Raw genomic sequence first — 22,390 nt, 5'->3', positions numbered from 1 at the left:
GAGAGGCAGAAAGGCATTATATCATAATCACGGGTTCTATCCACCAAGAAGACTTAACAATTGTAAACATTTATGCGCCAAATGTGAAAGCACCCAAATATATAAACCAATTAATCACAAACATAAAGAAACTCATTGATAGTAATACCATAATAGTAGGAGACTTCCACACCCCACTCACAGCAATGGACAGATCATCTAATCAAAAAATCAACAGGGAAACAATGGCTTTGAATGACACACTGGACCAGATGGACTTAACAGATATATTCAGAACATTTCATCCTAAAGCAGCAGAATATACATTCTTCTCCGGTGCACATGGAATGTTCTCCAGAATAGACCACATACTGGGACACAAATCAGCCCTCAGCAAGTGCAGAATGATCGAGATCATACCATGCATATTTTCAGACCACAACACTATGCAACTCAAAATCAACCACAAGAAAAAATTTGGAAAGGAAACAAATACTTGGACTGAAGAACATCCCATGAAAGAATGAATGGGCTAAGGAAGAAGTTAAAGGGGAAATTAAAAGTATATGGAAGCCAATGAAAATGATAACGCCACAACCCAAAACGTCTGGGACGCAGCAAAGGCGGTCATAAGAGGTAAGTATATAGCAATCCAGGCCTTCCTAAAGAAGAAAGATCTCAGATACACAACATAACCTTATGCCTTAAAGAGCTGGAAAAAGAACAGCAAATAAAACCCAAAACCAGCAGAAGACAGGAAATAATAAAGATTAGAGCAGAAATTAATGCTATTGAAACCAAAAAACAGGGGCGCCTGGGTGGCGCAGTCGGTTAAGCGTCCGACTTCAGCCAGGTCACGATCTCGCGGTCCGTGAGTTTGAGCCCCGCGTCAGGCTCTGGGCTGATGGCTCGGAGCCTGGAGCCTGTTTCCGATTCTGTGTCTCCCTCTCTCTCTGCCCCTCCCCCGTTCATGCTCTGTCTCTCTCTGTCCCAAAAATAAATAAAAAAAAAAAAAAAAAAAAAAAAAAAAAAAAAACGTTGAAACCAAAAAACAGTAGAACAGATCAATGAAACCAGAAGCTGGTTCTTCGAAAGAATTAATAAAATTGATAAACCACTAGTCAGTTTGATCAAAAAGAAAAAGGAAAGGACCCAAATAAATAAAATCAAGAATGAAAGAGGAGAAATCACAACCAACACAGCAGAAATAAAAACAATAATAAGAAAATATTATAAGCAATTATATGCCAATAAAATGGGCAATCTGGAAGAAATGGACAAATTCCTAGAAACATATACACTACCAAAACTGAAACAGGAAGAAATAGAAAATTTGAACAGACCCATAACCAGTAAAGAAATCGAATTAGTGATCAAAAATCTCCCAAAAAACAAGAGTCCAGGGCCAGATGGCTTTCCAGGGGAATTCTACCAAACATTTAAGGAAGAGTTAACACCCACTCTCTTGAAGCTGTTCCAAAAAATAGAAATGGAAGGACAACTTCCAAACTCCTTCTATGAAGCCAGCATTACCTTGATTCCAAAACCAGACAGAGACCCCACTAAAAAGGAGATCTATAGACCAATTTCCCTGATGAACATGGATGCAAAAATTCTCAACAAGATATTAGCCAACCGGATCCAACAATATATTAAAAAAATTATTCACCACGACCAAGTGGGATTTATACCCAGGATGCAGGGCTGGTTCAATGATCGCAAAACAAGTAACATGATTCATCACATCAATAAAAGAAAGGACAAGAACCATATGATCCTCTCAATAGATGCAGAGAAAGCATTTGACAAAATACAGCATCCTTTCTTGATAAAAAGATGCAAGAAAGTAGGGATAGAAGGAGCATACCTCAAGATCATAAAAGCCATATATGAACAACCCAAGGCTCATATCATCCTCAATGGGGAAAAACTGAGAGCTTTCCCCCTAAGGTCAGGAACAAGACAGGGATGTCGACTCTCGCCACTGTTATTCAACATAGTATTGGAAGTCTTGGCCTCTACAATCAGACAACACAAAGAAATAAAAGGCATCCAAATCGACCAGGAGGAGGTCAAACTTTCACTCTTCACAGATGACATGATACTCTATATGGAAAACCCTAAAGATTCCACCAAAAAACTGCTAGAACTGTTCATGAATTCAGCAAAGCTGCAGGATATAAAATTAATGCACAGAAATCGGATGCATTCCTAGACGCCAACAATGAAGCAACAGAAAGAGAAATCAAGGAATTGATCCCATTTACAATTGCCCCCAAAACCATAAAATACCTAGGAATAAATCTAACCTAATAGGTGAAAAATCTATACACTGAAAACTACAGAAAGCTTACGAAAGAAATTGAAGAAAGACACAAAAAAATGGAAAAAGATTCCATGCTCCTGGATAGGAAGAACAAATATTGTTAAAATGTCGATACTACCCAAAGCAATCTACATATTCAATGCAATTTCTATCAAAATAACACCAGCATTCTTCACAGACCTAGAACAAACAATCCTAAAATTTGTATGGAACCAGAAAAGACCCCGAATAGCCAAAGCAATCTTGAAAAAGAAAACCAAAGCAGGAGGCATCACAATCCCGGACTTCAAGCTATACTACAAAGCTGTAATCATCAAGACAGTATGGTTCTGGCACAAGAACAGACACTCAGATCAATGGAACACAATAGAGAACCCAGAAATGGACCCACAAACGTATGGCCAACTAATCTTTGACAAAGCAGGAAAGAATATCCAATGGAATAAAGAGTCTCTACAGCAAGTGGTGCTGGGAAAACTGGACAGCGACATGCAGAAAAATGAACCTGGACCACTTTCTTACACCACACACAAAAATAAACTCAAAATGGATGAAAGACCTCAATGTAAGACAATGTAAGCCATCAAAATCCTCAAGGAGAAAGCAGGCAAAAACCTCTTTGATCTTGGCCACAGCAACTTCTTACTCAACACGTCTCCAGAGGCAAGGGAAGCAAAAGCAAACATGAACTACTGGGACCTCATCAAAATAAAAAGCTTCTGCACAGCAAAGGAAACAATCAGCAAAACTAAAAGGCAACCGACAGAATGGGAGAAGATATCTGCAAACGACGTATCAGATAAAGGGTTAGTATCCAAAGTCTATAAAGAACTTATCAAACTCAACACCCAAAAAACAAATAATCCAGTGAAGAAATGGGCAAAAGACATGAATAGACACTTCTCCAAAGAAGACATCCAGATGGCCAAGCAACACATGAAAAAATGCTCAACATCACTCATCATCAGGGAAATACAAATCAAAACCACAATGAGATACCACCTCATGCCTGTCAGAATGGCTAACATTAACAACGCAGGCAACAACAGATGTTGGCGAGGATGCAGAGAAAGAGGATCTCTTTTGCATTGTTGGTGGGAATGCAAGCTGCTGCAACCACTGTGGAAAATAGTATGGAGGTTCCTCAAAAAACTAAAAATAGAACTACCCTACAACCCAGCAATTGCACTACTAGGTATTTATCCGAGGGATGCAGGTGTGCTGTTTCGAAGGGACACAGGCACCCCAATGTTTATAGCAGCACTATCAACAATAGCCAAAGTATGGAAAGAGCCCAAATGTCCATCGATGGATGAAAGGATAAAGAAGACGTGGTATATATACATATATATACACCACACACACACACACACACACACACACACACACACACACACACACACAGTATTACTCGGCATACAAAAAGAATGAAATCTTGCCATTTGCAACTACGTGGATGGAACTGGAGGGTATTATGCTTTGTGAAATTAGTCAGTCATAGAAAGACAAGTATCATATGACTTCACTCATATGAGGACTTTAAGAGACAAAACAGATGAACATAAGGGAAGGGAAACAAAAATAATATAAAAACAGGGAGGGGGACAAAACATAAGACTCATAAATATGGAGAACAAACTGGAAGGGTTGTGGGAGGAGGGATGGGCTAAATGGGTAAGGGGCACTAAGGAATCTCCTCCTGAAATCTTTGCACTACATGCTAACTAATTTGGATGTAAATTAAAAAAAAATTAAAATGAAATTCTCATTTAAAAAAAAAACTAAAAATAGAGGGGGTGCCTGGGTGGTTCAGTCTGAAGAGCATGCACCTCTTGATCTTGGAGTCATGAGTTCAAGCCCCACTTGGGGTGCAGAGATCACTTAAATAAATAACACTTAGCAGTTCTCCTGTCCATGGGTCCTGGACCTGTGCTTTAATAAAAGTACCTTTTTACACCAAAGACATCTTAAGAATTATTCCTTGGCTGTCAGCTCCGAATGTCATGAACCCCACCATCATCTCAAACTGCCTCAACTGCAAATATCTTCTCCCATTCCGTTGGTTGCCTTTCAGTTTTGCTGATTGTTTCCTTTGCCGTGCAGAAGCTTTTTATTTTCATGAGTCCCAATAGTTCATTTTTGCTTTTGTTTCCCTTGCCTCCGGAGACGTGCTGAGAAGTTGCTACAGCTGAGGTCAAAGAGGTTTTGGCCTGCTTTGTCCTTTAGGATTTTGATGGCTTCATGTCTGACATTAGGTATCCTGTTGTTGACTGGGGCATGAGGTCAGACTTGCGCACCTTTCCACCTGTGAGACCCTTCCGTTTTGCATTTGGCTTGCCTGTCATTGTTCCCCAACCCTGTGTGGGTTCCAAGTCCTGTGACACCTAGCTGCTAGAATGCCCCCTCCAGCTACAAATGATAAATGACTCAGATCCAACATGGCGGAGCAGTAGGGGGACCCAAAGTTCCCTCGTCCCTCAATCACAACAGGGTTGAGGCCAAAGGACTTTGAATTCCAAGAGTCCGGGCTGCAGAGTGACTGAGACATCTCCAGGGGCCCACAGGGACAACCTGGCACGTCAAAGGTGTGTGATTGTGAACTGGGAGAGATAAAACAGGGAGCATAGGCACAGATGGGAGGGATCCCCTTCTGTGGCAAGACAAAGAGAAGAGAAGAGGGGCTGTGGAAGTGTAGGACTGTATATGGACTAGAGAAAAACGATGGACCAGGATAGAGAAAGATTCAATCTCTAACCGTGGGGCTTTCAGGGCACCCAGCAGTTTTGCATTTTCTGATTTAACTCTTGGACAATTTTTATTATATGTGTTTTCTTTTTTCTTTTTATCCTTATTTCTTCCCTCCTCTAGTCTGGTTATTCTGTTTGTTGGTTTGCTTAAACAGACATATGTAATCTGTTCTCTTCACACCTGTTCTTTATCTCCTCTATTTTCCTCCCTCTCTGGATTAAGCCCTATAGTTTCTCTGCCTGATCAATTTTCTTTTCTTTCCTTTTTCCTCACCCCTGTCATTAATCTCTTTGTATGGGATAAGACCTCTTCCATAAACACCACCCCCACCCCATTGTTTTTTTGTTATTGCTGGTATTTTGTATGTTTTTTGTGGGTTTTTTGTTTTTCTTTGTTTGCTTGTTTTTTGTTTTGTTTGTTTCCTTTTCCAGGGCTACTTCAAGGCACACCTGGTGGAGGGTCCAAAACATCACTACTGAGTAGGAAGATAAAGCAACCAGGGTCACGACAACAGAGAGCAAGTAACACATTCCAAAAAACACCTGCTGAAAGGCCAGGCCCTGGATAACGTATGACCCGTCTTTAACATAGTACTGCTCATGGGTGTGGGACACATAACAAGCTTTTAAAACACATAAGGAACAGAAAATGAGCCAAAATGGTGAAATGGAAGAACTCTCCTCAAAAGAAATTCCAGGAAGAAATGACAGCTAAAGAATTATCAAAACAGATAAAAACAATACAACTGATAACAAATTTAGAATAATAGTCGTAAGATTAATTACTGGGGTTGAAAAAAGCATAGAATACAGCAGAGAATCTATTGCTATAGAGATCAAGGAACTAACAAATAGTCATGATGAATTAAACAATGTTGTAAATGAGGTGCAAAATAAACGAGGTAGTGACAGCGAGGATTGATGGGGCAGAGGGGAGAATAAGTGAAATAGAAGATAAAATTATGGAAAAGATGAAGCTGAGAAAAAGAGAGATAAAAAAAATTCTAGACCACAAGGGGAGACTTTGAGAACTAAGCGATTTGATGAAACATATTATCTGTATCATAGGAGTTCCAGAAGAAGAGAGAGAGAAAGGGGCGGAAGGTGTACTTGAACAAATCATGCTGAGAACGTCCGCAATCTGGGGAAGGAAACAGACACTGAAATCTAAGAGGCACAGAGAACTCCCTTCAGACGTAACAGGAATTGATCTTCTGCACAACATATTATAGTGAAACTGGCAAAATACAAAAATAAAGACAGAATTATGAAAGCAGCTAGGAACAAAAGGGCCTTAACCTACAAGGGTAGACACAGAAGGGTACTAGCAGACCTATCTGCTAAAACTTGGCAGGCCAGAGGAGAGTGGCAGAGGAAATATTCAACGTGATGAATAGGAAAAATATGCAGCCAAGGATCCTTTATCCAGCAAGGCTGTCATTCAGAATAAAAGGAGACATAAACGTTTTCCCAGACAAACAAAAACTGAAGGACTTCATCAATACTAAACCAGTCCTACAAGAGATCCAAAGGAGGACTCTGTGAGTGGAATGTTGCAAAGACCACAAAGGACCAGAGACATCACTACCAGCACGAAACCTACAGACAGCACAATGACACAAATCCATATCTTTCAATAATAACACTGAATGTAAATGGACCAAATGCTCCAATCAAAAGACATAGGGTATCAGAATAGATAAAAACAAAAAACAAAAAAACAAAAAACAAGACCCATCCACAAGAGACCCATTTTAGACCTGAGGACATCTTTGGATTGAGAGTGAGGGGATGGAGAACTACCTATCATGCTACTGGAAGTCAAAAGAAAGCTGGAGTAGCCATACCTGTATCAGACAAACTAGATTTTAAAGTAAAGGCTGTAACAAGAGATGAAGAAGGGCATTATATAATAATTACGAGGTCTATCCATCAAGAAGAGCTAACAATTATAAATGTTTCTGCACCCAATTTGGTGACACGCAAATATATAAAACAATTAACCACAAACATAAGCAATCTTATTGATAAGACTGTGGTAATTTCAGGGGACTTTAATACTCCACTTACAACAATGGACAGATCAACTAGGCAGAAAATCAATAAAGAAACAATGGTCCTGAATGATACACTGAACCAGATGGACTTGACAGATATATTCAGAACTCTTCACCCAAAAGCAGCAGAATGCACATTCTTCTCGAGTGCACATGGAACATTCCCCAAGATACATCACATACTGGGTCACAAAACAGCCCTCAATAAATATAAAAGAACTGAGATCATACCATGCACATTTTCAGATCACAACGCTATGAAACTTGAAATCAACCACAGGAAAGTTTGGAAAACCTCCAAATGCATGGAGGTAAATGAACATCCTACTAAACAATGAATGGGTCAACCAGGCAATTAAAGAAGAAATTAAAAAATATATGGAAACAAATGAAAATGAAAACACGACAGTCCAAACCCTTTGGGATACAACAAAGGCAGTCATAAGAGGAAAGTACTTTGCAATCTAGGCCTATCTCAAGAAACAAGAAAAATCCCCAACACAAAATCTGATAGCATATCTAAAGGAACTAGAAGCAGAACAGCAAAGAAACCCCAAGGCCAGGAGAAGAAGAGAAAGAATGAAGATCAGAGCAGAAATAAACAATATAGAATCCAAAACAAAAAACAACAAAAAAAAACAGAAGAGATCAATGAAACTAAGAGCTGGTTCTTGGGGGGGGGGGGGGGGGGGGGGGGGGGAAACGCCCCACCAATACAAACAATTATCAGAGAATACTATGAAAAATTATATGCCAACAAACTGGACAACCTGGAAGAAATGGACAAACTCCTAAACATCCACACGCTACCGAAACTCAAACGGGAAGAAATAGAAAATTGGAACAGACCCATAACCACTGAAGAAGTCTAATCAGGTATCAAAACTCTCCCAACAAATAAGAATCCTGGGCCAGATGGCTTCCCTGGGGATTTCTACCAGACATTTAAAGCTGAGACAATACCTATCCTTCCCAAGCTGTTCCAAGAAAACAGAAATGGAAGGAAACTTCTGGACTCATTCTGTGAAGCCAGAATTACCTTGATTCCCAAACCAGACAGAGACCCCACAAAAAAGAACTACAGGCCAATATCTCTGATAAACATGGATGCAAAAAATTCTCAACAAGATACTAGCATATCGAATTCAACAGCATATAAAAAGAATTATTCACTTGGGATGCCTGGGTGGCTCAGTCAGTTAAGCCTCTGACTTGGCTCAGGTCATGATCTTGCACAAAGGTCATGATTGGCACAAAAACAGACACATAGACCAATGGAAGAAAACAGAGAACCCAGAATTGGACCCACAAATGTACAGCCAACTAATCTTTGACAAAGCAAGAAAGAGTACCCAATGGAAAAAAGACAGTCTCTTTAGGCAATGGTGCTGGGAGAACGGGACAGCAACATGCAGGAGAATGAACCTGGACCACTTTCTTACACCATACACAAAAATAAACCCAAAATGGATGAAAGACCTAAATGTGAGACAGGAAGCCATCAAAACCCTAGAGGAGAAAGCAGGCAACAACCTCTCTGACCCCAGGCGCAGCAATTTCTTACTCAACTCATCACCAAAGGCAAGGGAATTAAAAGCAAAAATGAACTATTGGGACCTCATCAAGATAAAACGCTTCTACACTGCAAAGGACACAATCAACAAAACTAAAAGGCAACCAACAGAACGGGAAAAGATATTTGCAAATGACATATCGGATAAAGGACTAGTATCCAAAATCTGTAAGAACGTAACCAAACTACACAGCCGACAAACAAATAATCAAATGAAGAAATGGGCAGAACACATGTATAGACACTTTTCCAGAGAAGACATCCAGATGGCCAACAGACACATGAAAAGATGCTCAACGTCACTCATCATTAGGGAAATACAAATCGAAGCCCACACTGAGATACCACCTCACAACAGTCAGAGCAGCTAAAATGAACAAATCAGGAAACTATAGATGCTGGCAAGCATGTGGAGAAACAGGAACCCTCTTGCCCTGTTGGTGGGAATGCAAACTGGTGCAGCTGCTCTGGAAAACAGTGTGGAAGTTCCTCAAAAAATTAAAAATGGAACTACCCTATGACCCAGCAAAAGTACTCCTACGAATTTATCCAAAGGATACAGGAATGCTGATTCACAGGGCACATGTACCCCAATGTTTATATTTGGCTTTCAACAACAGCCAAATTATGGAAAGAGCCTAAATATCCATCAACTGATGAATGGATAAAGAAAATGTGGTCTATATATATATATATATATATATATATATATACAATAGAATACTACCTGACAATGAGAAAGAATGAAATCATGCCATTTGAAGCAATGTGGATGGAACTGGAAGGTATTATGCTAAGTGAAATATGTCAGAGAAGGAAACATATCATATGTTTTCACTCATATGTGGATTTTGAGAAACGTAACAGAAGACCGGGGGAAGGGAAGGGGAAGAAAATAGCTACAAACAGAGAGGGAGGGAGGCAAACCATAAGACACTCAAATACAGAGAACAAACTGAGGGTGCATGGGGGGGGGGTGGGGGAGAGGGGAAAATGGGTGATGGGCATTGAGGAGGGCACTTGTTGGGATGAGCACTTGGTGTTGTGTGTAAGCGATGAACCACGGGAATCTACCTCCAAAACCAAGAGCACACTGTATACACTATATGTTAGCCAATATGACAATAAATTATATCAAAAATTTTTTTAAAAATAAAAATAAATTAAAAAATAAAGTTGTTAAAGGGGACGCATATAATAGTTGGAGAGTTCAGAGCTGCGGACCCAGGGAACATTCCATAATGCTGCCTGATAACAATGTGGCAGTACAAAATCAAAATGATTAAGGAAAATAAAAAAAATAATCAAACAATAAATAAATAAATAAATAAATAAATAAATAACACTTAACAAAAACTAAAAATAGAACTACCACATGATCCAGCAATTCCACTTCTGGGCATATGGAAAATGGAATCAAAGAGATAGCTGCATTCCCATGTTTATTACAGCATTATTTATCATAGCCAAGACATGGACACAACCTAAGTGTCCACAGACAGATAAATGGATGCAGAAAGTGTAGTATATACACAATGGAACATCATTCAACCACAAAAAAGGAGGATATTCTGCTGTTTGCGACAACATAGATGAACTTACAAGGTCTACGTGATCCCACTGCAGGAAAGCCTCCCTGATTCCCCATGTAAAATATCTACCAAGCCATTATCCTTTGCCACAGCACCCTGTTTCTCCTCTTCAAGGTGCTAATCACAATCGACTTAATCCATGTGTTTGTTGGTTGCCATATGGCCCATCTTTCCACTTGAATATATGTTCAACAGGGGAAGCAAACTGGTCATCTCCTCTGCCATCATATCACCAGCACCAAGCACAGGGTCAAGGCTCAATGAACATGGAATGGATGGATGGATGGATGGATGGATGGATGGATGGATGAATTCGCACCAAATCCATTTATGAGATGTCCTCCCCCTGTCAGAAGGTGCTTAGTGCTGATGTGCCCTGTCCTTGGTGTCAAGCAGGAACACACTTCCCCATGCTCAACATTGTGCTCCCACACGAGATCCTTATTTGCACTTAACCCACTGTGATATCCACACCTTGGTAACAGTGCTCCAGCACCCGTCTTCCCAAGCCCAAGCCTCTTCTCCATCCTTGAAATGTATACCAATGCTTTTCAAGCAGTCTATTTGTGTGGTTCAGAGCAGTGGCCCACGTGCCTTTGAGAAAAGCTACGTGTGTCTGTGAATAACCATCAACAAAGGATTCCTTTTTTTTTCATCACTGGCACCAAAAGATCAAAACTGTGCCTCCTCTTGATACAGAACTTCTGAAGAGTTTCCATCTTCTGATCTGGCTTGTTCGTCCTCTTGCCATCTTCATATTAAAATTGCAGTTTCTGTTCAGGTGCCCAATCTAATATAAAAGCTTTTTCTTTGCCTTTCTTTCCAGTTGTATGATAAGCACTGTTCTTTGTACTTACAAGGATTTAAATACACAAGCGTATATTATTTGCTAAACCATTACCCTAGTGGTTTTCAACACAAAACATTTATACTGTGAGTTACATCATGATTCCTTGTGCAGTAAGGCACTGCCCATTATACTGCTCCCTTTAAAACACTTCTATCTTGAGGCGCCTGGGAGGCACAGTTGGTTAAGAGTCGAACTCTTGATCTCAGCCCAGGTCATTATCTTACAGTTTGCGAGTCGGAGCCCCGCATTGGACTCTGTGCTGATGGTGGGGAGCCTGCCTGGAATTTTTTCTCCTTCTCTCTGCCCCTACGCAGCTTGTGTTTCTCTCTCTTTCTCTCCCAAGATAAACAATCAAAAAAATTAATAAAAATAAATAAATAAATAAATAAATAAATAAATAAATAAAAGTTTTCTTTTAAGGTCCAACTAAATGCTGATTAAACATCGAAATCCACATAACTGATTTCACAACTGTTTGCTTTGGTGACTTACATACCTCAATACTAATCAACATTTACTAAGCACCAACCAAACATAATTTGAAAAGACAGTAGCCATGAAGCTTCCATCAGCTAGGAAACATTAGAGGAGAAAAAAATCTGGGCGCCTGGGTAGCTCAGTCACTTAAAAATCTGACTGTTGATTTCCGCTCAGGTCATGATCTCACAATTTGTGACACCGAGCCCCACATCAGCTCTTTGCTACCATTTTAATATGTTTTTTTAAAAACCCTCTTTCAGGCTCGCCTGGGTGGCTCAGTCGACTAAGCGTCCGACTTCGGCTCAGGACATGATCTCACAGCTTGTGAGTTCGAGCCCCATGACGGGCTCCGTGCTGACAGCTCAGCCTGTTTCAGATTCTGTGTCTCCTTCTCTCTCTGCCCCTAACCCACTTGCATTCTGTCTCTGTCTCTCTCAAAAATAAATAAACATTAAAAAACAAAAAAAAAAAACCCTCTTTCAATGTGAAGTAAATAATTTGTTCTTAGAACCAGGATCCTGAAATCAATATAAGTAATGGGTGTTTGCAACAGATTATGGAGGAATGAGAGCCAAGGAGGCACACAAAGCAAAGAAGTGATCAAAAAATCTAAGATGACTATGGGAATATTACTTGGTACTCAAAAAAAGGAAATCTTGCCATTTGCAACAACATGGATGGAACTAGAGTGTAGCCCTAAGTGAAATAAGTCAGAGAAAGACAAGTATCATATGATTTTACTCATATGTGGAATTTCAGAAACACAACAGATGAACATAGGGGAAGGGAAGGAAAAATAAGATCAAAACGGAGGGAGGCAAACCATAAGAGACTCTTAAATACAGAGAACAAACTGAGGGTTGCTGGAGGTTGCACCCACCTCCCCTCCGGAGGGTGATATAGGCATCAAGGAGAGTTAAAAGGGTGATAGGCATCAAGGAGGTCATTTGTCAGGATGAGCACTAGGTGTCCTATGTACGTGATGAATCACTGGGTTCTACTCCTGAAAGCAATATGACACTATATGTTAACTAACTTGAATTTAAAAACAATACAAATAGGGGTGCCTGGGTGGCTGAGTCAGTTCAGAGACACTCTTGGGATCAGGTCATGATCTCCCTGTTGGCGAGCTGGAGCCCTGCATCAGGCTGGCTACTGTCAACGCAGAACCAGTTTCAGATCCTCTGCCCCCCTCTCTCTGCTCATCACCTGCACACCCTCTCTCAAAACAGTAAATATTTTAAAAATAAATAAAACATTTTCTCATAAATACATTAACAAATAAAAAACAATTACACAGCCATTAACAAGAAGGTATGCGTTGTATTCAAGATACATTAAGTAAAAAAAAAAAAAAAAAAAATTAAGCTGCAGAATATTCAAAGATCTCTGGGGTTGGCTTTTGACGCATCCTGTATGTTTATAAAACAAGAGGATTTAAGGAAGGTTATTCAAAAGACGTGCCCGGGCAGGGGGCCTTTACTATTCCTTTGGCAGCCTCCTGTCCTCTGCCTTACATGTGTCTCAACACATAAGTGACACAACAGGACTATTCCTTAGGGGCGGGCATATGTATGCAGCGTAACCACAGGACTGCTTTTAAACTCTTCGACTGACTCGTAAACACCGGACCGAAACGAGGAAGAAGTCCTGGCGCTATGGCGACCCCACCCCCGCGGGGGGAAGGCTCACTGATCTACCCCAAGTCCCGAGGCCAACCGCGGCCCGTCCCCTCCGGTGCCCAGCGCTCCGCCCGCACCCGGACGCCGGGTGACAGCGCGACGAACGCCACGGGCCTCGCTCCCACAGGCACGGACTCGCACGGGAGGCCGGGTCTCGGCCCCGGCGGTACGAACTCCCGGCCGCAGGCTCCCGCGCACCCCCAGCGCGACTCGACCGCGGTTTAAGCGGCTACACCCGCTGAAGGACGTCCAGGTGACGGGGGCGACGGCCGTCGCAGCGTAACGCCAGGCCTGGCGGGGGTCTGCGAGCTGAGCTCTTCTCTTCACCCCGAACAGTGAAAACATACGGAGAGCTCCAGCGCTCCCCGACCCCGGGACCGGGACCCCGGGTTCACCGCTTTCCGTCTCCCCGTCGTCCTGCCGGCTCACCTCGCGGCGGCGGCGCCGGGCACACCGCACGAGGAAACCAAAATCAGCGCCCCAGGGAAACGTGGGTTAAGGCAAGAGCCCAGCGTCACACGGAGAGGTCGAGCTGCCACGCCCGCTTCGAGTCCTGACCAACCCAAGTCCTCAAGCGACTCGCGGTGCTGTAGCCCCAGCTTCCTGGCGTGCGACTGCGCCTGCGCCTTCGTGTGCGCGTGCGCCCAGGTTCCCGGAAACGTCACGGCCGTCCCCCCACGCCGCGCCGGGGTCAGGGGTAAGAAAACCCAGCGGTCCCTGGGCAGGGAAGCTGAGCTCCATACAGCTGGCCTGCGGAGTCCTTCCTTCCCTAATAGAGGGGACGAACCTCCTCCGGCGTGCGTCCCGACCCGGCCCCTAAAGCCGCCAGGCCCCGCCTGGTCCCTCCATCCACCGACTCGGGCCGAGGTAGCGTCCTAGCAGACAGCGTCAGGCCCTACCTGCCAACCTTTGCCTTGACCCCGCCCCGCCCTTCCCTTCCCCGGCCGACCCGGCCTCGCCCCTTTACTCGGTTAGTCCCGCCCCACTTCACGTTCTTTAGCGTAGCTCTCCCGGTACCGTCTTTACCGAAGTTCAAATCCTTCCTGGATATGGAGCTCAATTTCTGCCTCCTTCCCCGCCTTGATTGCCATCTATGCTTAGTGACTTGCTTGCAGAGAGTACATTGGGGAAAGGGGAGAATATTAACTACAGTGGAGAAACCTGGCTGATACTCCCTGGTCACGTGATGAGGATTCATGGTAATCATGTTGATGTTGGGTTCACCATATGTAAGAAGGGTAGTTCATCTCTGGTATTCCTCCCGAAACCTCATAGCCCCAGTTCTTCCTTGCGGAAAATACCAGACAAACCCAAAAACACCCGACCATATATACATTGACAAAAGCTGTCAAGTTCGTGTAAAACAAGTGAACTCTGAGAATCTCTCATTAGGCGGAGAAAATTAAGGAGCCATGACGGTAACATGTAATGCGGTATTCTGGAGGGCATCCCGGAAAAGCATCACAATCTCACACAAATGCATTCAAAACAGGAAGAAAAGGACCACATGAAACAAGGATTTTCCTTTCATGAGGGAGGAAAAAAATGCCTACAACCTTTTTCTAGATGGGAATTGACAAAGATGCTCCCCTTCAGCAAACTCAAGCCAGGCTGCTCTGAGGCTGCTTCTCAACCAGACCTCAACCCTGGCCTATGAAAAGTACAAACTCAGAACAACTGGTTTCATCCACTACCCGCCCCCTACACACACAAATTAAAAGACTTAGCATTATATTTTCAAAAAGCAAACACTAACATAGTTTCTAATAGCTCACAGCCACATCCTTAAGGTGACCCTAGCCCTCTATACCTGCCAAAAGAATATCTGTTTGTTCTAACCAACAATTGATAATGGGCCCTTCAGCACCCTTTATTAGAGGATTTACTAAAAAGGATTCACAATTTGAGTCCTTCCTCTGTCCATTTGAGGTATAAATCTATCTCTTACACCTCAGTAGTGTCTTAAGGATTTGAAATGTTATCATCAGAAAAGATAGGGCCTCTGTCTCCCAGTCTCTGTGTAGCCCACACAGCTGGCCTAATGGCATTTACACTGACACACTCTTGGTAATTCTTCATTTCCCTGACTCTACTCAAGCCCCTCCATTCCCCCTCTCTGTGCCCTTATTCTCCCTTTAAAACACTCAGCCACCTCTGTACAAATCCAAGTTAAGTTCATTTCACGCTGGGCCCAATTTCCTGTTTCAATAGTATATTCCTGATTAAAATCTGTCCTTACCACCTTAACCAGTATCCAGCGTTGTTTATCTTTGATAAAATTAAGTACATTGCTTAGATTTTCATATCTCCTAAGCAGCTCAGTCACAATTTGATTCCGGGAATTAAAATTCATGCACCACCCTTTTAAGAAGGCTTATTGAACAAGCTTAGAATGTAAGAAGAAAAGCCAGTGTCAGAGTTCTGTGAGGGTAAATAATCATGGGCAAGGGAAGACCCTAAGAGCTTCATAACTTGTCATTTAACAATACTGTTTTCCTACATCTTTTATGTTAGTAGACACCATAGAACTGGGTACTTTAGGACAGAACAACTGTTTTGAACCAGTGGGTAGTAAAGATGTGGGTTTATTCCACAAGTTAAAAGACATGATAAAAATTCTTTCTCCATATAGCAGCCAGGATGACCTCAGACTTGACTCACAACTAACGAGTATCTTCCATGCTAAACATCAGCAGTACTAACAGAGATCTGGGGCCTTCATCTTTACTCTTTTGTTTTCTTTCTCAAGTTGTTCAGAGGTCACACAAGATGCTATGTATGGAAAGTGGTGGTGACCTCGCAAATACACAACCAGGATCGAGACCCAAATGTGACGGGGCAAAAAAAGAAAAAAATCATCAAAACAGAAATTAATTCACTGGCTTTAAATTAGCATGCTTTTCAAAAAAATAAAGTTTCAAAACATTTCCCATACTTAAATCTGTCCTTTCCTTTGTGATGCTTCCCCTGTTCTTATGCTTACAAAGTCCTTTTCCCACAAATTTTAGTTATATTTCCTTACACTTGTTTTATGGTTACATTTATAAAACTATAAATTTAAGAAGTGAGAAGGCACTTTTTTGTCTTGTTAGAAATTAACCAGTGTACATTATGCAATCATTTTTGGGATAGTTCTTTCTTACCCCCATAATTGTTAATACCACTTTCATCATAAGCTAAATTCATATTTCCGTGTGATATTTTATGCATTGCATTTTCTTGAGCATCCTGCGTCATTGGCCATCAAGTCTTGTGTTCGTACAAGTACCAAAAGGATAAACAAATCAGCCAGAAAATATGATTCGTGGTCCTCTTGTTTTGCCTTTTGAAACAGCAGGCCTCTCACCATGCCCAAAGTTCCCTGCACACTATGTACTATCTCTGTGGCTTAATTTGGTGAATTTAATTCATCCCACTTCCTTTTCACACTGGCTCACCCCAAGTATAGAAGAAAGTAGGGAGTGGTGTGGAGGGAGGCCAGCAAATGGCAGACCAAGTATACACTTTGATAAAGGAGAAAATCCAAAACAAAGCACTTAGTTATCTTGAGTGAAAAAAAAAAAAAAAATCCCCAAAGGTTACACTGCACAACTCCATCTCTATAACATTTTTGAAACAATAAAATTTTTAAATGAAGAACAGATTACTGCTTCCCAAGGAATTGAGTGGAGGCGGGGGTGGGCAACAGAGAGATGTTTGGCTATAAAAAAGCAACAATGGGGATCTTTGTGCTGATGGAAATGTTTTCAACATCTCTAGTGGTGGACAGACAAACCCAAGCATGTGATAAAATTGTATAGATCCAAATACACAAATAAGTACAAGTAAAACTGAGGAAATCCGAATATGATTGATGGATTGTTTTCATGTGACTATCCTTATTATGATATCCTACTATATTGTTGCAAAATTTTACCATAGATGAAAACTGTGTAAAGCGTAAGGAATCTCTGTATCTTTTTTTACTGCTATATGCAAATCTGCAATTATCTCAATAAAAATTGGGGTCAAAAAGAAGCGAAGGGGTTTCCCAAATTGTTTGTTTTTTGCAACTAATTGGAAACCCACCTTGAATTGCAACATAATTGGAAACTATCTAAAGCAATGCTTGTAAATTTCTGTTGTAATGGAGATACTATAGATCTGCACTATCCAAAACAGCGGCCACTAATACATGTGACTAGTAGCGCTTGAAATATGGCTAATGTAACTAAGCACCGAATTTTAAGTTGTATTATTTCGATTAAATTTACATTTAAATAGCCACTCATGGCTATCATACCAGGCAGTGCAGAAATGAGATTTGGTTTCATAGTCCCCTTTTCCTCTGTTGTAAATAAGAAATAAGAGGGGCGCCTGTGTGGCTCAGTCGGTTGAGCGTCCGACTTCAGCTCAGGTCACGATCTCACGGTTTGTGAGTTCGAGCCCCGCATCGGGCTCTGCGCTGACAGCTCAGAGCCTGGAGCCTGCTTCTGCTTCTGTGTCTCCCTCTCTCTCTGCCCCTAACCCACTCGCCTTCTGTCTCTGTCTCTCTCAAAAAATAAATAAACATTTTAAAAAATTTTTAAGAAAAAAGAAAATTCATTTCCCACCATTGACCTAATTTATGAACTTCTTAGGATCCATTTCCTCACTTTAAAATGGGGAGGGACGCCTGGGTGGCTCAGTTGGTTAAGTGGCCTACCTCAGCTCAGGTCATGATCTCCGGATTCACAGGTTCAAGTCCCGCATGAGGCTCTGTGCTGACAGCTCAGAGCCTGGAGCCTGCTTCCGATTCTGTGTCTCCCTCTCTCTCTGCTGCTCCCCCGCTCACTCCCTCTCTCTCTCTCAAAAATTAATAAACATTAAAAAAATAATAAAAAATAAAATGGGGACAATAAGATGCACCCTGACAAGTTATTCTGAATGTAAGAAAGGGCTTCAAACCCCTCCTTCCACCTGTACACTGCAGAACCTGCATACAAGTAACCTGATGACCCTGCAAGTGTCGGGGGAGGTAACCCTGTGACGATTTAGTGACTGTTCCCCACTCTAACGTGAAAACCAACCAAGGACAAACCGGTAGATTTGCTTTCACATACTTAGGGAAGAAAACAACACACACTTGATCTCCTAGCTTATTCCACAACTATAGTTCCAAACACTTCAAGAGATTTTTTTTTCCTCACCCGGAAAAACAAACAAAAAAGTCCCTACAAATGCCCTATTTGTTGAATTACACAAGTCAATGGTTGAATAGTTGAGAGGATACAAAGAAAAACCCTTGGAGAACCAGGGATACAGGCTCAGTTTAGACTCAATGAGGGACATGGCCAAATAGAATGATTCTCTCCGCTGCCAGGCGGGCAGCTACCTAACCAGCCTCTGCCACCCACCTGCCCTTCCCATTCTCCACCACCCCTGGGAGGTTCCCGGGAAGCCACGCCCTAAGGGGGAGGTGCGTCCCGCCCGCGCGCTCCTAGCGCCCTCTAACCCCGCGCAGGCGCGCCGAACTTGGTGCGTAAACTCCAGAGGCACCGAGCGCAGCGAACGCCTTCTGAAGGTCCGCTCCCCGCGCAAGTACTTCGCGCACCCCACGCGCAACCATGTCGTCACACCCCGCGTGGCTCTGGTAACCGGGGCCAACAAGGGTATCGGCTTCGCCATCGTGCGCGACCTGTGCCGGCAGTTTTCGGGGGACGTGGTGCTCACGGCGCGGGACGAGGCGCGGGGACAGGCGGCAGTGCAGCGGCTCCAGGCCGAAGGACTGAGCCCCCGCTTCCACCTGCTGGACATCGACGACCTGCAGAGCATCCGCGCCATGCGCGACTTCCTACGCAAGGAGTACGGGGGCCTGGACGTGCTGGTCAACAACGCGGGCATCGCCTTCAAGAGTAAGGGGATGGGGGCACGCAGGGGAGGTGGACACCACGGAGCACCTCCAGCCAGGGTGGGCTGCATCTGTTGGGGAAATCGCTGCGGTGGGGCTCTCAGCGCCTGTGGCGGCCCAAATGGCTCCGTAGGGCTGAAGGAGGGATGGGGGACAGGGGTGGGGCCCGGAGCCAAGTCCCAGGGGAATCACAGCGCTTTTCATCCAGAGTGACCTTTGTGTTTCCTAAGACTCCTCGGATTCTTTCCAGGTTGTCACAGGGTTTCTCTGGGATTGGGCTTCAGGGCAGTTGGGTGGATTTTTAATGCATTTTGAAATAAACAAGAAAATGGCACAAATTGGTGAACACAGATCCCGTGTGTGCCCCCTTCACCCACCCTCCCCAAGATGGTGCCATCTTACAACATTCTCCAACCTTATCAAATGAGGACATTGTCATTGGCACAATACTATGAACTAGAGGCCAGTTTTACAAAAAATTCACCACATTTCACATGCACTTTTCCTTCATATGCCATTCTGTGGAATTTTACCACATGGCTGCTATTAACGCTAATCTCTCTCCCTGAAAGCCAATGATCCGACACCGTTTCATATTCAAGCGGAAGTGACGATGAAAACAAACTTCTTTGGTACCCGAGACGTGTGCACAGAACTGCTGCCTCTAATGAAACCCCAAGGTAGGTGTGACAAGGGACCCAGGCAGTGGTGTTTCTGGAATGATCTTGCCGCTGCCTCTATGACTTCATCTGCGGGCCCTGCTCCCTCTCCCTGCTCAGCCACACTGGCCTCCCTGCTGTATCCCCACCTGGACAGGTGCCCTTCCCCTCAGGACTCTGTACACACGTGTCCAGCACTCAGCAGTGCCCTCTGTCCCACTGGCCTTTCACAACTGGCTTCTTCTTCTCCTTTATATCTTCATTCCAAACTCTCCTCCCAGAGGCCTTTTTCTGGCTCTGTGTCCTCACGGGTGCACTTCCCTGGGGATTTCTTCCTGGACCCTTCCTTCTCCCTCTCCCTCCCTCTGAGTGATCTTATTCAGGCTAGTGGACTCGTCCCTATCCAAACTTGTTAGGGCCCCCTAAACTCTGTCACCTGCCTAGAACATTCCCAGAGCCCCAGACACACATAGTTCTCCTCCTGCCTCTCTTTCTCCTCAGGACGCCCTGCCCAGGCCAGGTGCAGATCCCTCCCCATCGCCTCCAGAAGGCCTGCACACTCACATGTGCCACAGATGGCCACAGGCCAGTGGTCTATCTCCAGGCAGATGAGGCAGCTCTACTGTCCCTCAGGCCTGCTGTCACCTGGAGAGGCCCCCATACCACTGCCTCCGTCCAGGCCTGCTCAGGCTGCCTATATGCACATTTTTTTCCATAAGCATACGTACAGTACTATAAATATATTTTCTTTTATTTACGATTTTCTTAACCTGTTCTCTACCTTACTTTATTGTAAGAATACATCATGTATGTTAATCGACTGTTTATGTCATGGATACGCCTTCAGTCAAAATCAAACTATCAGTAAACTTTTGGGGAAATCAGAAGTTAATGTAGATTTTTTACTGCATGGGGATTCAGCAATTCCTAATCCCTGGGTTGTCAAGGTTCAACTGTATTTGGATCAGGAAGCACAAAACCAGAAGTAGTTAGCAATGCTCCATTGACAGGTGCTCAGGGAAGGACTATGATACAGAAAAACCCAGAATTAAGGGAAGAAAATTATTGATTGAATGTAACTTCAAGCTTAGTTGGTTGGTTGTGATCGGTCGTCCTTAGGTTTCAGTTTTGTAAGTTTGAGGCATTTACAGGCATTGATTTTGGTTTGCTACATATGCCACCAGGGTATTAGAGCCACTGCAAAGTAATGGCCTCCTTGTTTAATTAATTTAACAGTATAGAAATTAGCTGACAGTCAGGTAAATCCAGTTTTTCATCAGGCTTGTCATTTTCCATCAGTATTACATCCTGAGCAGACGGTCACTCAGTCTTCCGGTACATTTGCTCATCACTCTCCATAGCATCATATGATTCATTTATAAATGGTAGTTGAATCTTACTAAGAAGTCCAATGTGATACCACGTCACAGTGCAGTAGCACATCTAACAGAAAAATAAGAATCAAGAGATGCTGGCACATTGCTAGAGTCCCACTTGGTCACTCACAGTCGGTTCGGTCCATATCACATGAGCAAATCTGCCACAGAGATGTCACTCAGGTTCTCAGGCCTACATTCATCCTTGTCAGCGTGTTCTTATAGGAGCCATTTCCGATTTCCTGTGGAGCATCTGCTCAGCGCCCTCCCCACCAGAGCATTTCTCAGGCATCATCGGAGACATTATGGGTATGACAAGTTTAGGACCGTCCTGTCCTTGACTCATGCAGGCAGTCTTCATTAATGCTCACAGCAAACTCATGATACTTCAGTGGAAATTTTCTAGTACCAAATCTTAGCGAAACTGGAATTCATCTTTCTTTGCCCTTCTCCATAACATTTTGTGTTGTATTTTAGGCAGAGTGGTCAATGTGTCTAGCATAGTGAGCCTCAGATCGCTTAAAAACTGCAGCCCAGGACTGCAGCAGAAGTTCAGAAGTGAAACCATCACAGAGGAGGAGCTGGTGGGGCTCATGAACAAGTTCGTGGAAGACACAAAGAACGGGGTGCACAGGAAGGAGGGCTGGCCTGATACTGCATATGGAGTGGCAAAAATTGGTGTCACGGTCCTGTCCAGAATCCATGCCAGGAAACTGAGTGAGCAGAGGAGAGGGGACAAGATCCTCCTGAATGCCTGCTGCCCTGGGTGGGTGAGAACAGACATGGCCGGACCTAGAGCCACTAAAAGCCCAGAAGAAGGAGCAGAGACCCCCGTCTACTTGGCCCTTTTGCCCTCAGATGCTGAGGGACCTCACGGGGAGTTTGTTATGGAGAAGAAAGTCGAACAATGGTGAACCGAATTCATGGTTCCATCTATGGGGCCCTCTGTGAAACCCCCTCCCTTGCCCAAAAGAACTCTTTCCCTGTCAATACTATCCCTATCCAAAACAAAACAGAGTGTAAAATATCCCTACTTGTATTTGAGTAGTCTGCTAATTCTGTGAAAGATTTTTTATTTTAGCTGTGAAAAGGCAGAGAAAAATGAAATCACTGAAATAACACCAGAAATGAATAAATGGTTCTTTATAAAATGCCTGTTTGTACAGACTGTATATGCTAAACCAGCAGAAAAATCTAATA

The 22,390-nt window shown here is 43.2% G+C and overlaps 1 protein-coding gene across 1 annotated transcript; it reads left to right on the top strand.

Annotated features, from left to right (window-relative positions):
• The first annotated feature begins 13,262 nt into the window (after positions 1 to 13,262).
• On the top strand, positions 13,263 to 22,341 carry LOC122198393. Its single transcript, XM_042903006.1, has 5 exons — positions 13,263 to 13,505; positions 13,638 to 14,153; positions 18,628 to 19,159; positions 19,728 to 19,835; positions 21,668 to 22,341. Exons 1-5 carry the CDS (start codon positions 13,263 to 13,265, stop codon positions 22,102 to 22,104), a joined length of 1,836 nt encoding a protein of 611 aa, XP_042758940.1. The 3' UTR covers positions 22,105 to 22,341.
• Positions 22,342 to 22,390: the final 49 nt, after the last annotated feature.

Source organism: Panthera leo, chromosome C2 (genome assembly GCF_018350215.1).
Source record: "Panthera leo isolate Ple1 chromosome C2, P.leo_Ple1_pat1.1, whole genome shotgun sequence".
NCBI lineage: Eukaryota > Metazoa > Chordata > Mammalia > Carnivora > Felidae > Panthera > Panthera leo.
The sequence above is the reverse complement of the archived record's forward strand: the minus strand, read 5'-3'. Positions and strand labels throughout refer to the sequence as shown.

Excerpts from the sequence above, each read along its gene's own strand:
- LOC122198393 (XM_042903006.1), top strand. The coding sequence starts at position 13,263 with ATGGCGACCCCACCCCCGCGGGGGGAAGGCTCACTGATCTACCCCAAG. Across the intron at positions 13,506-13,637 it reads CCCAGCGCGACTCGACCGCG|AGCTCCAGCGCTCCCCGACC; the intron begins GTTTAAGCGGCT and ends AAACATACGGAG. Across the intron at positions 19,836-21,667 it reads GCCTCTAATGAAACCCCAAG|GCAGAGTGGTCAATGTGTCT; the intron begins GTAGGTGTGACA and ends GTTGTATTTTAG.